Genomic DNA, 13,425 nt, shown 5'->3' with positions numbered 1-13,425 from the left:
TATTAGATTAAGTTTAAAAGATTCAATTATATTTAATTTTTTTAAGCTGATTTTTTTGTCAAATTATTTATTATTGTTATGTTATTTAAATTACTAATTAAATTAATAACTCGGAACTTAATTTTTTTTATTTTTTTATTTGATCCGCAACAAAACAAGCAACAAATCTAGTTTTGTATTGAAAAGAAATCCCCAAAAAACATGGCATAATGATAAAAGGTTTGAAATCTGCATAATAAGTCTTGAATTCGAGTCAAGAAATGCACCTCTTATAAGAGTCTAAGAAAGTCGGGGTTTTACTCGCTCACCTGAACTCATAAAGTACACTTTTCAGGAGGTGGGATGGGATGGAGTTTCCTCGAATTCAAAAAAAATAAAAAATCTTTAGTAATTTTTTTCCCTTTTCACCTCTCTAATTAATGGTTTTAAAAAATTCTAAATTTGAAACGATGTCACTATCAAAACTCGGCGTTTCGTTTTCACTTCATTGTCCAATGAATCCTGGTTTGCAGCAATAAGGAATATTTTCCGAATGGCAGTCGGTGACTCACAGAAGTTATAATATATAAAAAAATAAAAAAACAATAAAATGTATTTACATCTGCTGTTAAAAATGCTATATGTAAATAATATTTTTTTTATTTTTTAAAGTTTATTTTTAATAAAATAATTAAAAAATAACAAAAAAAATTCAAAATAAAAAAATTCAAAAAAACACCACACTCCAAAAACACCCAAAATAAATCCAAAACCAATATAAAAACAACTGAAAATATCCCTACAGTACCCAAAAAAGCAAAGCAAAGGCAGCTGGCGGCGGATCCATGAGGGCAGCCAAAAACCAAAACAGTATCACATGCATATCCCCTGGTTTTATCAGAATCAACGGCTGTGATCAGAAGCCACCCCTCAATCCGACGGCCTTAAACATAACCGCGTTTCCAACTCCATCCTGATAAAAGAAAAGAAAAGAAAAAGAAGTTGACACTCACAAATCCTCTCCTCTCCCAGACCCTGACCGTCTCTCTCTAAAACTTCAGATTCGTTTCCTTTCAGCTCATAAAAACCTATTTCTTTTTCTACAATTTAATTTATAAAGAGAGAAAAATAAATATTAGATCTATTCTTACGCCATTTTTATCCAATAGAAAGATGCAATCCAGCGGTTCCGACTCACAGCCACAACAAGAGCAGAATAAACGGCAGCAGCAGCAAGGACAACAACCGCCGCCTCCACCGCAACAACAACAGTGGATGCCTATGCAGTACCCGGCGGCGGCTATGGTAATGCAGCACATGCCGCCTCAACATTATGGAATGCCGCCTCCACAACACTACATGGCTGCTACTGCGTACCATCAGTACCAGCATCACCACCATCTCCCGCATGTACAGCAGCATCAGCAGCAGCAAAGAGAAGGATCCAGTGGAGATAATAAAACTATATGGATTGGTGACTTGCATCACTGGATGGATGAAAATTATTTACATACCTGCTTTGCTTCTACTGGCGAGGTATGGATATGAAATATTTTTGTATTTTCCGTACATATATATCAAAATTCATTTTTAATTTTTTTTTAAATGCGCATGTTAGATGATTGTTTTCATTAATTTCAATATTGTTTGAGGAATACAAAGAAGAAATCGTTGTATTAAATATACCTGAAAGTTTGAAGAGCATGTAGGGAATGGCATGTAAAGCGTTGGTGGTGTTTTGTAACTTAAGAACTTGTTCGAAAATGATATTCTAACACTAACAAATAAGAATCACTGAAACGTGGATCCATGCACAGAATATTGATGATGATAGAATTTGTGGTGTCGAAATCACGTATTTGTAAGATAACTATTGAAGGCATAAACTTTGCTACTTATATTTGATAACATGCATTTAGCTTATACAAGGAGCTAGTGCTTTTAACGTGGATATTCTTATTGTACTTGTTAATGTAATGCAATGCAATGCATTAATGTACTGGTAGGCAAAGGAATGATTGTCCTTTATAATTTTACTGAAAGAAATTGTTTTTGCAGTTTGGTGACTGTGCTCTTTCGTGTCTGACAACCAGTGTTGTATATTGACAGATTGCTTCTATCAAGATTATTCGCAGTAAGCAGACAGGTTTGTCCGAGGGCTATGGGTTTGTGGAATTTTTTACACATGCCACAGCTGAGAAAGTTCTACAGAACTATGGTGGCATTCTGATGCCTAACACAGAACAGCCTTTCCGCCTCAATTGGGCAACATTTAGCACGGGTGACAAGCGATCAGATAATACTCCTGATCTTTCTATTTTTGTAGGAGACTTAGCTGCAGATGTTACTGATAGTTTATTGCAAGAAACTTTTGCGAGCAAATATCAGTCTGTTAAATCTGCAAAAGTTGTATTTGATGCCAATACTGGTCGTTCAAAAGGTTATGGTTTTGTGAGGTTTGGAGATGATACTGAAAGAACACAGGCAATGACTGAAATGAATGGTGTATATTGTTCGAGCAGGCCTATGCGTATTGGTGCTGCAACCCCCAGGAAGTCCTCTGGATATCAGCAACAAGGTATTAGATTACTGTTCTTTCTTTGAATCTTTATCATACAAGTTCTTTCTTTGAATCTTTATCATATTGAACTCTTCTTGTCTTATTTTTAGGCGGATATGGATCAAATGGTGCTTCTTCCAAAGGCTTCCAATCGGATGGCGATTCCATCAATGCAACAGTGAGATTTCCAGCGTCTTTGTGCAGTTTTAATCTTTAGGATGCCCCTGTTTTTTCTTTGAATAGACTATGTTGTGTAGATATTTGTTGGAGGGCTTGACCCTAATGTCACTGATGAAGATCTCAAGCAGCCTTTCTCTCAGTATGGTGAGATAGTGTCCGTTAAAATACCAGTCAGTAAAGGATGTGGGTTTGTACAATTTGCCAACAGGTAAAACTTTGTGGCTATAACTCTGCTTTGCCTTAACAATATGTGAATAATAATGTATTGGTTGGTTATTCCTTCATTACAGAGTTACTACATGATTCTCTATCTAACTTCAATTGTCAGGAATAATGCGGAAGAAGCATTGCAGAAGTTGAATGGAACAGTAATTGGCAAGCAAACTGTGCGTCTTTCTTGGGGTCGCAATCCAGGAAATAAGCAGGTATTGATTCTCCCTCCCTTTCTATCCACAGCCACCTTACATCATATCTTTCTTTCATTACCTTACCGGATAGGATGTGTTTAGAATAAATACGAACACTTTTTGGAAAAAAAAAAAAAAAAAGAGTCCGCAGTATAGAGTTCAAGTGTAATTAGCTTGCTCAGAACTGTTTTTATTTTTAAGTTTGGTAGGATAGCTGTTTATTTACATCTGAAGGATGTTTTGACATATTTTGTAAGAAAGTGTTGACAGCTATTGAAATTGTAGCCTAATCAAAACTGAGAATCTTTACAACTTTCTCTGAAGTCATATTCTATACTATATGTCCAAAGCAACTATTGTTAGAAATCATCTGTTTAATGAGTTCATATTCTGTTTTAAGCTCTCTTTTTTTTCTTTCCCTTTTGTTTTTGGTATTCAAGCTTGTTTATTGTGTTGGTATTGTTGGGATTTGGCAGCATAGAGCAGATTTCAGCAGTCCCTGGAATGGGGCATACTATGGAGGGCAGGTTTATGATGGTTATGGATATGCTCTGCCACCACCTCATGATCCAAGCACGTATGCTGCGGCATATGGGGCTTACCCTATGTATGGCAACCACCAACAGCAAGTAAGCTGAGTGAATTGTACCCCGAAAGAGCATGATGTAGCTCTGGTAATCAGTATTAATCATGCTAGAAGGGGAAATTCGTTTCATTTCTCTTCAATTCCACCGGTTCTGTAAAATTCTTATAAATCTCTACAATTTGTGGAGTGGAACTGAATTTTGATGACTTGAGGTAGCTTTATAGGGATTTAATTTATCATTTGTTTAGGATTATAGTAGTTGAAGAAAAACTTTATCAATTGGAATAGATTGTTTTGCAGTATGCTGTCTGAATAAAGTTGTGCCCCAGAGCGTGAGTCTGCCAAACTGTTTTCTAAATCTGCTCTAGTATGAGTTAATTACCTTAGCTTGTCCAATATTTATTCGAGTAGGATGAATGTTTGCAGAGGTGCTCGATACTTTCTTGCTATAATATCAGTTTGTTAACTATTGAGCAGATAAAGAAAAATTGAAAACTATGCTCATTTATCATAATCATTTTAATTTTTTTTTTTCATTGAAAAATTGAAAACTATGTTTATTTGTTTAAAATTTGAAGGATTTTTCTACTGATAAAAACCAAAAGAAAAAAGTTCAAGATCATAGCTACTATAAAAAAATCGAAAACATAATTTACAATATTCACCCTGACCTTTTATGTTTATAGTAATCTAACTATAAAAATATTACTTTTATATTATTTAAATTAAGAAGTATCATAAAAGAGTTAAACTTAAATTAAGAAGATATTATTTTATATTATACTTAATTTATAAAGAAATATGAAATTAATGAAATGCAAGAATAGAAGCGGTGGCAGTAGACAAGCGCCTAGTGGCAGCAATCTGAAAGCAAAGTTATTAAACTCGGTTGGGAGTTGACCTTATTAAGAGGCCAGGTTTCAGATTTTATGGATTTACTCGAGTCAACCTGGATTAACTTAAAAAAATTAAAAAAAATAAAGTTTTATGTAAATATAGATTATACATATTGTAAACAATAAAGTTTAAAAAAATATTTTAAAAAGTTTTTTTATCCCACATTAAAAAGATATTATGTTAAGTTTTTAAGTTAAAATATTTAAACCAAAATTTTTTTTATCCTAAATTGAAAAAACATAACTTTTTTCTTGGGAATATAGAGTATATTTACCAATATGTTTCAAATTTCACATTAAAAAAACATAACTTTTTTTATGGGAACATAGAGTATGTATACGAAAGGGTTTCAAATCCCACATTAAAAAGATATTATGTTATCCTTTTAAATTGAAGTATTTAAACCAAAAGGTTTTTTATCCCACATTGAAAAAAAATGATTTTTTTCATGGGAACATAGAGTATATATATGAAAGGGCTTCAAATCTCACATTGAAAAGATATTATGTTATCTTTTTAAGTTGAAGTATTTAAACCAAAAAGTTTTTTATCTCACATTGAAAAAACATTACTTTTTTTTTGGAATATAGAGTATATATACTAATAGATTTCAAATCTTACATTTGAAAATAAAAAACCGGGTCTCGTTCGGGTTCGGCCGGGTCGTCCGGGTTTGGCCGGGCTGTTTACCCAAATAATTTTTTATTAAACCCGGATCAGTCCAGTCACCAGGTTCCGAATTGACCCGCGGGACCGGGTTTAATAACATTGCTTGAAAGGCCTTATTGGCATCTGAATCAACACAATTCCATGCTGTCGGCGATCTAAAAGATAGAGGCATGGACCTCCTCATATGGCATGTGATGCCCAAATACGATGATGTTAAGACCTTTTATCCCAAGTGGTCTTACTGTTACAAGTCAACATCATTGACGGTGGTAATCAGTGTTAGTGGACCCCAGAAGCAATCACGATGGGAGGTTCCTTCCAATCGTCCATTCGGGCCCAGAGGTCAGATCCAGCAAGTGCTGGTCTCGTGGTGCGCTAGGGGTTGGCCCTTCTTTAATCTCCGCATTAGGTCGTGTTAGATTCTCTATGATGATTAGGGATAGTGGTTTTTCAAATAACTGTAATTTATGGTTTTTTTATTATTCTCATTAGCTTTTATTATGAATCAATTACTAACTTGACAATTAATCATCTTCAATACAAATTGGTCTATATGTTAGAAATTAATAACTTTGTTTCTATATTTCTCAGCAATTTTGGTTTCCCATCAAGAATTAAAAAAATAAAATGGAAATGTAAAGAATTTAAGATTAAACTAATTATTAATTAATGGATTGAGTTTACATTTATGTTATTTATTAGTTATGGGTTTTAATTTAAGCATCTGTTTTAAACCCTAACGAATTAATGAATAAGATAAATATAAATTTTTATGTTTTGCACATGATAAATAAAAGAACGTACGAAAATGATATTGAAAGGCCATAATTAAGATCACCGTCGTCATTTTTATGTTTTGCACATGGTTCATTTATAATAAAGATAAATGTTATGTTAATCGATTTATAATGAAAGCTAGCATAAATATTAATTTGATCGATCACAATTTGTAAGTACAAGTAGTACTGTAGTGGAAAAAAAGTCGACACGAGTATTAATATAGTGAAAAAAATTTATAAAACACATGTATTTCAGATACCATTTCTTTTTATAATAATTTTTTAAAATGAAAAAAAAATATTTTTCATAACTCAACTTAATTATTATTAATAATAATAATTTTTAATAAAGCAAAAAACCAAAAGGGTATATATCTTACCATCAAATTTGGATGGATTGGATTTTATTCCTCTATTTGTTTTTATATTTTTAAATACTTTGAACATGGATGAACTGATTATCAACTGTGATTATTCGGTTTTAATTTGGATAAATTTGATTTAATTTTTAATTGATTGAGTATTTAAAAATAAAACCCAATTGATTCGAAATGCTATTTTTTTTATTGAAAGAATAGTGTTTTTTGTTTTTTAATATAGAAATTAATTTTATGATTTCTATTTCTTTGAACACCTTTTTTAACGTACGTGTAGAAAAGAATTCCGTGATTTATATTCATCGTATTAATTAGGAATTACATCGACCAAGTATATACCGTACGTGTGGTATCGTTATTCCAAGACTTGTAATTGAGATGTAAACAATGGAGAATTATTGACTCCAAACTCTTTTTTTTTATTCCTCTCTCCAAATTTATTCGGATCCAATTAAAAGAAACAATAAAATTAATTCTGAAAAGCGTATTTAATCTCGTACGCAATTAAATTAAATAATTAAAAAAAAAGAAATTAATTTAAGAGCAACAATCAACTTCATTTCGGATTAGCATCATTTCCAAGCGGTGACCTGACTAAACGAAGCTGTTTCTGGTGTGAAAGTCGTTCAGCAAACCTACAAAAACAAGAGGAAATTAAAACAAATTAAATAACTGAAGGCATAAGGTGCTATTAATTAATTATACGCTGAGAACAGATCTATACTTTATGAGAGCCTCTTCATTTGTCAATTTATTAGCAGGCTCAAAGACACCGGTATCCAGATTCACCCTTGATACTGGTTTCTTCAACAATCCTTCGCCCACTTTCACTAGATTTTCTAAATTTTCTTTGGTGGCAATATCCACGGATGCAAGTGTTCCAGTCAATGTATCGTCCTGCATTTTTAGCACAAGTATAAATTACTTCATTACACAAGTCAATATATATATATATATATATATATATATATATATATATATATATATATATATATATATATGAACTTCAAATATACCTGAATTCGGAGATAATTTTTTTCAGAACGGAGGGCTTGAAAAACAGTTCCAAGATGAAGGTCAACCATGTCACTGCTGGCTTGCGTAAAAACATCCACCAATGGAGTAGAATTGTCACTAGTCAACCATCCCAAGACACCCCACTTTGCTGCCTTTTTTGCATCGTACTTTTCTTCTGTTTTTGCTGTACCAGTCCCAAGAGACAGTACCAGGTATCGCCCATAGTCCGTGGGCTTCATGGGGAAGAAGTCAGGGCTGTCCCGATTGATTTCTTTGGATACTTCACCCATAGCAACTAAAGTCTGATCGATAAACCAAATATAAATGAAAAATAAGCATTTTGTGCAACAACTGTAGTTACACAAGATTAATTAAGATTTGTGATATGGATTAGTATAGATTACTAGATAAATAGATATATACCGGATTATTAGCAGCCACACCGCCATCAACAAGATTGAAACCCCTCACTTTGCCCTCCGAATCTTTGGTTTCAAAATAATGGGCTGGGAGATAAGTTGGGGCAGCTGAAGTTCCAATGCATATATCAGATAGAAGAGCATCGGTGGATGGATCATTCTTCACCTGAACCGAAAAGTCGTATTGTGAGGGCATTGTTATTCCTCCTGATCAGCGTTGATATGACTCTTTTCAACTTGCAGAGTAAGAAAACAATATTTAGAGATAAATACGAACCTGATAGCTAGAAAAGATGGTGGGCTGGAGGTATTTGATGTCAAAAGTTGGGATCACAACATTTGTCAAGGTCTGATGCAATCGCTTATCTCCTAATTTCTCCTTGACAATGCTATGTAAATATTTGCCATCATATTTTGGCCCGCTGAAAGCCTTGATCAGATTACCAGCAGCTGCAAATGGAGACCTATTGGAAAAGAAGTATAATTAATTAATATCAAGGATACTGAAAGTAGATTGAGAAAACAATATTCTTCATGCAAATCTAATTAATTCACTATTATGATGTGATCATCAAAGACTATTACCCATCCTGGGGGAAGATTCTTGGGCTGTTCTTAAGATAGAAGTCATTGATATCTTTGGCAGCAAACAAAGGGCGATTTTGCTCGTTTGGGGCAGTTAGCATGGCAGTGACCAGGCCACCAGTGCTAGTCCCTGAAATCACATCAAAATAGTCCGCGAGTCTTGCATCTTCACCATCCAGCTTCTTCACGTTTGCATTAAAAAATGAATGAACATAAAATTATATACTTGAAGTCTATGAATCGACAACACACATTTGATTCTTTTTATCGTGAACATTAATATTGGAATTGGAACGTGCAAGCAGGTAGCTAATCAAACGAGCTGTGTTAATTAAATGCACATTAATTGTCATGCATGTGGTAATATAAAGTTCAAATAAAAGTCGAAGGTTACAACTTATCCCAACTTATCACCATGAGCGCGCAAAAAAAGTACGATTTCTACCTGAAGTTCGGACTCCAAAAAGGCAAGGATAGTCCCTGGTATGATCCCTCTTATTCCACCTCCATCAATGCTAAGAACAGTGATTAGGTTTCCATAAGTTGGTGGTTGATGGGGTGATCCTGGAGTTTCCATATGAGCGATAAGATAGGTGCTAAAAAAAATTAAAAAGGAATGACGGGAGAACCAGGATATGGAAGAGATTGCTAACTAGCTGGAGAGGCTTAGCTTAATTAAAGTTTTTGACTGTCTGGGAGTCCGCACTCAAATCAAATCAAGTGTTAACCTTGAGATCTCCAAAAGGAAAGTGAAGGTATAATTTATAGACTTCAGGACTTCAAAAGTTGGAAGCTTTCAACAGGTTGAAAGTTGAAACATACTACTCATCCAAATTAACAATTCAACGCGTCTGAACTTTCCTGGATGGAGGGGTCCCGTTTTAAATGGGTCTAGACTCCAGAGGTTTTCTGTTACTGTCTCTAGTTCCAAGTTGGACCACATGTATACGCACTTGTGGTAAGGGGAATAAATTACAAAACGGTTCAATTACGAGATTGATAAGGTCATGAAACCTTCCACATTGGATTATGCTTTTCATTATTATGTTTTAGGCTCAAGCGTGTGTTTGAATGTAGAGTTTGTTTCTAAACTTGGTTGATATGTAAAAGTTTTTATCGAAATAAACGACTCTCCTATGTTTAATTCAATATATATATATATATATATAAAAGTAAAGACGTGGGGAATGTGTGTATCAAATGAACTGCTGTGAATCCATTGAATGAGCTTGAATTGAACTTTTTTATTTTACTCGGTGACCAAAGATATTTATAGGTCTCAATCATGTTAATTAACCTCATGAAGAGTGGTGTTACAAATACCTCATGATAAGTAGAGTTGCAAGTGTCTAGTGGTGCGTTGAGTTGCAGGTGTCTCGTGGTGCGTGGGGTTGCATGTCAGTTGTTGGTTGCTATACAATTGGTAGAGTTTGTGCTTCTGCTTCTACACAGAGAATTTGGTGTGCACCAAGAACATCGATGGGTGGTTTAGTATTGCATAAAGTGCGCTCGAAAGGGTGGTATGTGACACCGCTCTAACTTCTTTGAACTAAAAAAAATACATTAAAGTATATGCTTAAGATAAGGGTATTGTGTTGAGCCTAAAAATATCACGATCAACCCATTAGGCTTAGATAGTGTTGGGCTAGGGTGTCTGGTTGTGGGCTATACCTAAACAAATGATTAGGATTCCTAGTTGTTTGGTTTTTTTTTTTTTTTTGCATATTTTTCATGCACCACCTCCCATATTTGAAAGACTTAACCATCACAAGTAAGAGGGGAATAAAAAATATATTTGTCAGGTTACATTCTCGCAACTTTTGTTAACATGTTTGTAGAATAGATAAGAGTTTGCCTACAAGAGAGATGAGAGTTCAATGAGTTTTCTTGTTCTTCTAGTGTAAAGGATATTATTTATTTTTAAAAAGTGAAGGATGCTTTGTGATCATAAAAGTAATGTTAATGCATTGTGTACGGAGACATTGTATGGATGGAAATTTTAATTAGAGATATGGAGATTCTGGTGTGGAGATTTTATTAAAGATATGAAGAATTCATCTAGAGATATGAAAAATTCAATAAAGATATGAAGATCTCGTTGTAGAGATTTTATTAAAGATATAGAGTCCATTTTGGAGACATGGAGAAACATTATTGCTTTTATTCAAAAGTTTTTTAAAAAATTCTCATGCAAGTGTTATTATAAGTTTTGAATATTATATGATTGGGGTAATGCATCACAAGGATTTTTCCCTATTTATTTGGGTTACATTTCTTTCCTTATAAATTATTATAGATAACCCCTAGAGATCAATCTTTCAATCTAGTTTTATAAGGCATGACATTTCTTAGTATCATGATAGTTGTCATGATAAAAATAACAGAACTTATTAAGGTTCTTTGTATTCATGTTACTTTTCATGGGAGGGAAGTATTTCATAAATTCTTTTTCCTTAATAGCAGTCAATACCTTATTACATGTAGTGATTAAAAATGTGGTCATGTGCTCAAAACATAACAGGCGATCATCAATATATCCCTTGGCATTCCTTTTGTATTTCTTGAGGCTGTTAGGAGATTAATGGCATTTTAGAGTGCATGTTCTTTGTTGTTAGAAACAAAGGTGTTCTTGTTTGGTTATGCTAAGTTCTTTTACTTGAATGTGATTTTTCATTGTTTGTTTCACTTTGAGCAGAGTTTGGACGAGAAGAGTATACAGTCAATCTTATAGAGAATAGTTGCATACCCTACTAATCAAGGCTTTAGTGGTAATAAGTTCGAGTAAATTCTCATTTTTATGCATAACTTTTTTATTTTCATTTAGGATTTTTTATATATAAAAACACGTAAAAAAACTACATGTATATTTTTTTTTGTAAAACAAAATGCACGGGTAAAATAAGTAGTTTATAACTACTTCTCAGTAACTTCCCACGTAACAAACACGCTCTTGATTTTAATTTTCTCCTGAACTTCTTACATCAACAAATAAAAATTACTTTTAGCAATATTTCTATTAATTTCATAATAAAAAATCGACAACAACAATAAAAGGCTATAATTAGTCATTAACTGAACAAACAATTTTCCTAGTTACTTTATCTTGTTAATTAACAATATTCCTATATTTTTTTTATATAAAAAAGTTTGGGTTCAGGTATAAGAAGAAGAAATAACAAGATTATGAAGCGACAAAAAAAACTTAATGACAAAGAAACAACCTTTGTTTATATCAAACGAGGCTTTTGCAAAACCTGATATTTTGTTATTGTTTAGTTACTGTCTCGAGATAAAAAAAAAACAAATATAATGGATATAAAAAAGATAAGATAAAAAAGAAGACAGATGAAATGGTGTTTGATAGTGATATACAAGTCAAAGTAATTGTCTCTGTATCGTATTTGGTTATAGTGGATAAGACAAAATAAAATAAGAAAAAACTTCATTTTACATTTAATATGTATTGTTGTCAAACTAACATATTTTAAAAACTAATTAGATATTTTTTTTTACTTTAGTTTATATTGAGTGTTAAATTTAACAATATTATAATAACTCTTGTTTTGTAAAACCATGATCGACTTGAACCTTGCCACCAGTCTCTGATTGACTATGATAATAATCATTTTTATTTATTTATTAACTTGAGTCTACCCATGTTAACTCTCCCGACTTGTGACTTGGACCTTGCCCTGATTTACCTCTTTAGTTCAATTTTAAAACTATGATAATATTTTATTCTTACATTGACCTGCGTCAACTCGAGTTAAAGCTTTTGATTTGTGACCCTGACTTTTTCTCGATTTTATCCTCGAATCAAGTTGTAAAATTACAATAACGATCAATTTTATTTTATGTTGACCGAGGTCAACCTGAGTTGACCCTCCTGATACATAACCCGGGCTTTAACACCAATAAACCCTCAATTAGAGTCTAAAACTATGATAATAATCATTTTTATCTTTACGTTGATTCAGGTTAATGATCAACCTCACTCATGACCAAGTCCTTAACTCAGGTCAACCCTAAAATCAAGTTTAAAACTATGATAATAATCATTTTTATTCTTACATTGACTTGGTCAACCCGACTTTGCCGCAAATTGACCTCGAGTTGTGTTTAAAAACTATGATAATAATTATTTTTATCCTACATGCCTTAGTTGAATAATTTTAGAAATAAAAGTTTTTTACAATGATATTTTAAGAATAAAAAATAATAATTATTCTCTAAATATATATTTTCTCTATATCTCTTGTTTTGAAAATACAAAAATTCACTCTAAAATTATCTTAGAAACATATTTGTTTTTATGTTTTTGTTTCTTTAACTAAATATATCTTTATCTTTGTTGTTTTTATCTCCATTATCCCAGGATAGTAACCAAATACTGTCATAAAATATATGCATCGACAAGAAAAGCGAGATATATATATATATATATATATATAAAACATAGGAGACAATTCACATGGTCTGAATTTTGATTGATGAATGAAATATTATATTTGACTTGTTAATTTATATAATTTTATTAGATTTTAAAATTTAAAATTTATGAAAATTTAATCCAGTAACATTTCTTTTCTTATTTTAAGTGATATAAATATTAAGATATAGATGGATTGATTTAATAACATTACATGTGGTACATATTTACTTAATTAAATAATGAAGTCTTATATACAAAATGAGATAGTGGATATATATAAAAAACTAAATATCTTTGAATATATATGTATGAATTATTTTATATATTATTATACTAATTTTGAATTGAAATGCTGCAATAAATTGGTAAACTCTTCGTACTAATTATATTGAAAATTTGAACGGCTTCTAGAACAGTATTGATAGCTTAACCTACAATTCAACCACCTTATTAATGAGTTATCAACTAGAATTGAGTAGACTATATAATTAATTAATTTTGTTTTAATTCAATTATAAATCTAGGAAAAAATCAGCGA

At 32.1% G+C, this 13,425-nt stretch overlaps 2 protein-coding genes across 2 annotated transcripts; one reads left to right on the top strand and one right to left on the bottom strand.

The window, feature by feature from the left end:
* The first annotated feature begins 971 nt into the window (after positions 1-971).
* LOC133691116 (polyadenylate-binding protein RBP47-like) lies at positions 972-4,058 on the top strand. The gene is made up of 6 exons (XM_062111456.1): positions 972-1,515; positions 2,089-2,557; positions 2,650-2,717; positions 2,797-2,927; positions 3,048-3,144; positions 3,603-4,058. Exons 1-6 carry the CDS (start codon positions 1,153-1,155, stop codon positions 3,762-3,764), a joined length of 1,290 nt encoding a protein of 429 aa, XP_061967440.1. The 5' UTR covers positions 972-1,152; the 3' UTR covers positions 3,765-4,058.
* Positions 4,059-6,807: 2,749 nt separating this feature from the next.
* LOC133692921 (patatin-like protein 2) lies at positions 6,808-9,170 on the bottom strand. The gene is made up of 7 exons (XM_062114097.1): positions 8,901-9,170; positions 8,456-8,637; positions 8,148-8,334; positions 7,875-8,036; positions 7,451-7,753; positions 7,159-7,331; positions 6,808-7,069 (listed from the first exon to the last, which is right to left on the bottom strand). Exons 1-7 carry the CDS (start codon positions 9,030-9,032, stop codon positions 6,991-6,993), a joined length of 1,218 nt encoding a protein of 405 aa, XP_061970081.1. The 5' UTR covers positions 9,033-9,170; the 3' UTR covers positions 6,808-6,990.
* Positions 9,171-13,425: the final 4,255 nt, after the last annotated feature.

Source organism: Populus nigra, chromosome 4 (assembly GCF_951802175.1).
Source record: "Populus nigra chromosome 4, ddPopNigr1.1, whole genome shotgun sequence".
In the NCBI taxonomy this organism is placed as follows: domain Eukaryota; kingdom Viridiplantae; phylum Streptophyta; class Magnoliopsida; order Malpighiales; family Salicaceae; genus Populus; species Populus nigra.
The sequence above is the reverse complement of the archived record's forward strand: the minus strand, read 5'-3'. Positions and strand labels throughout refer to the sequence as shown.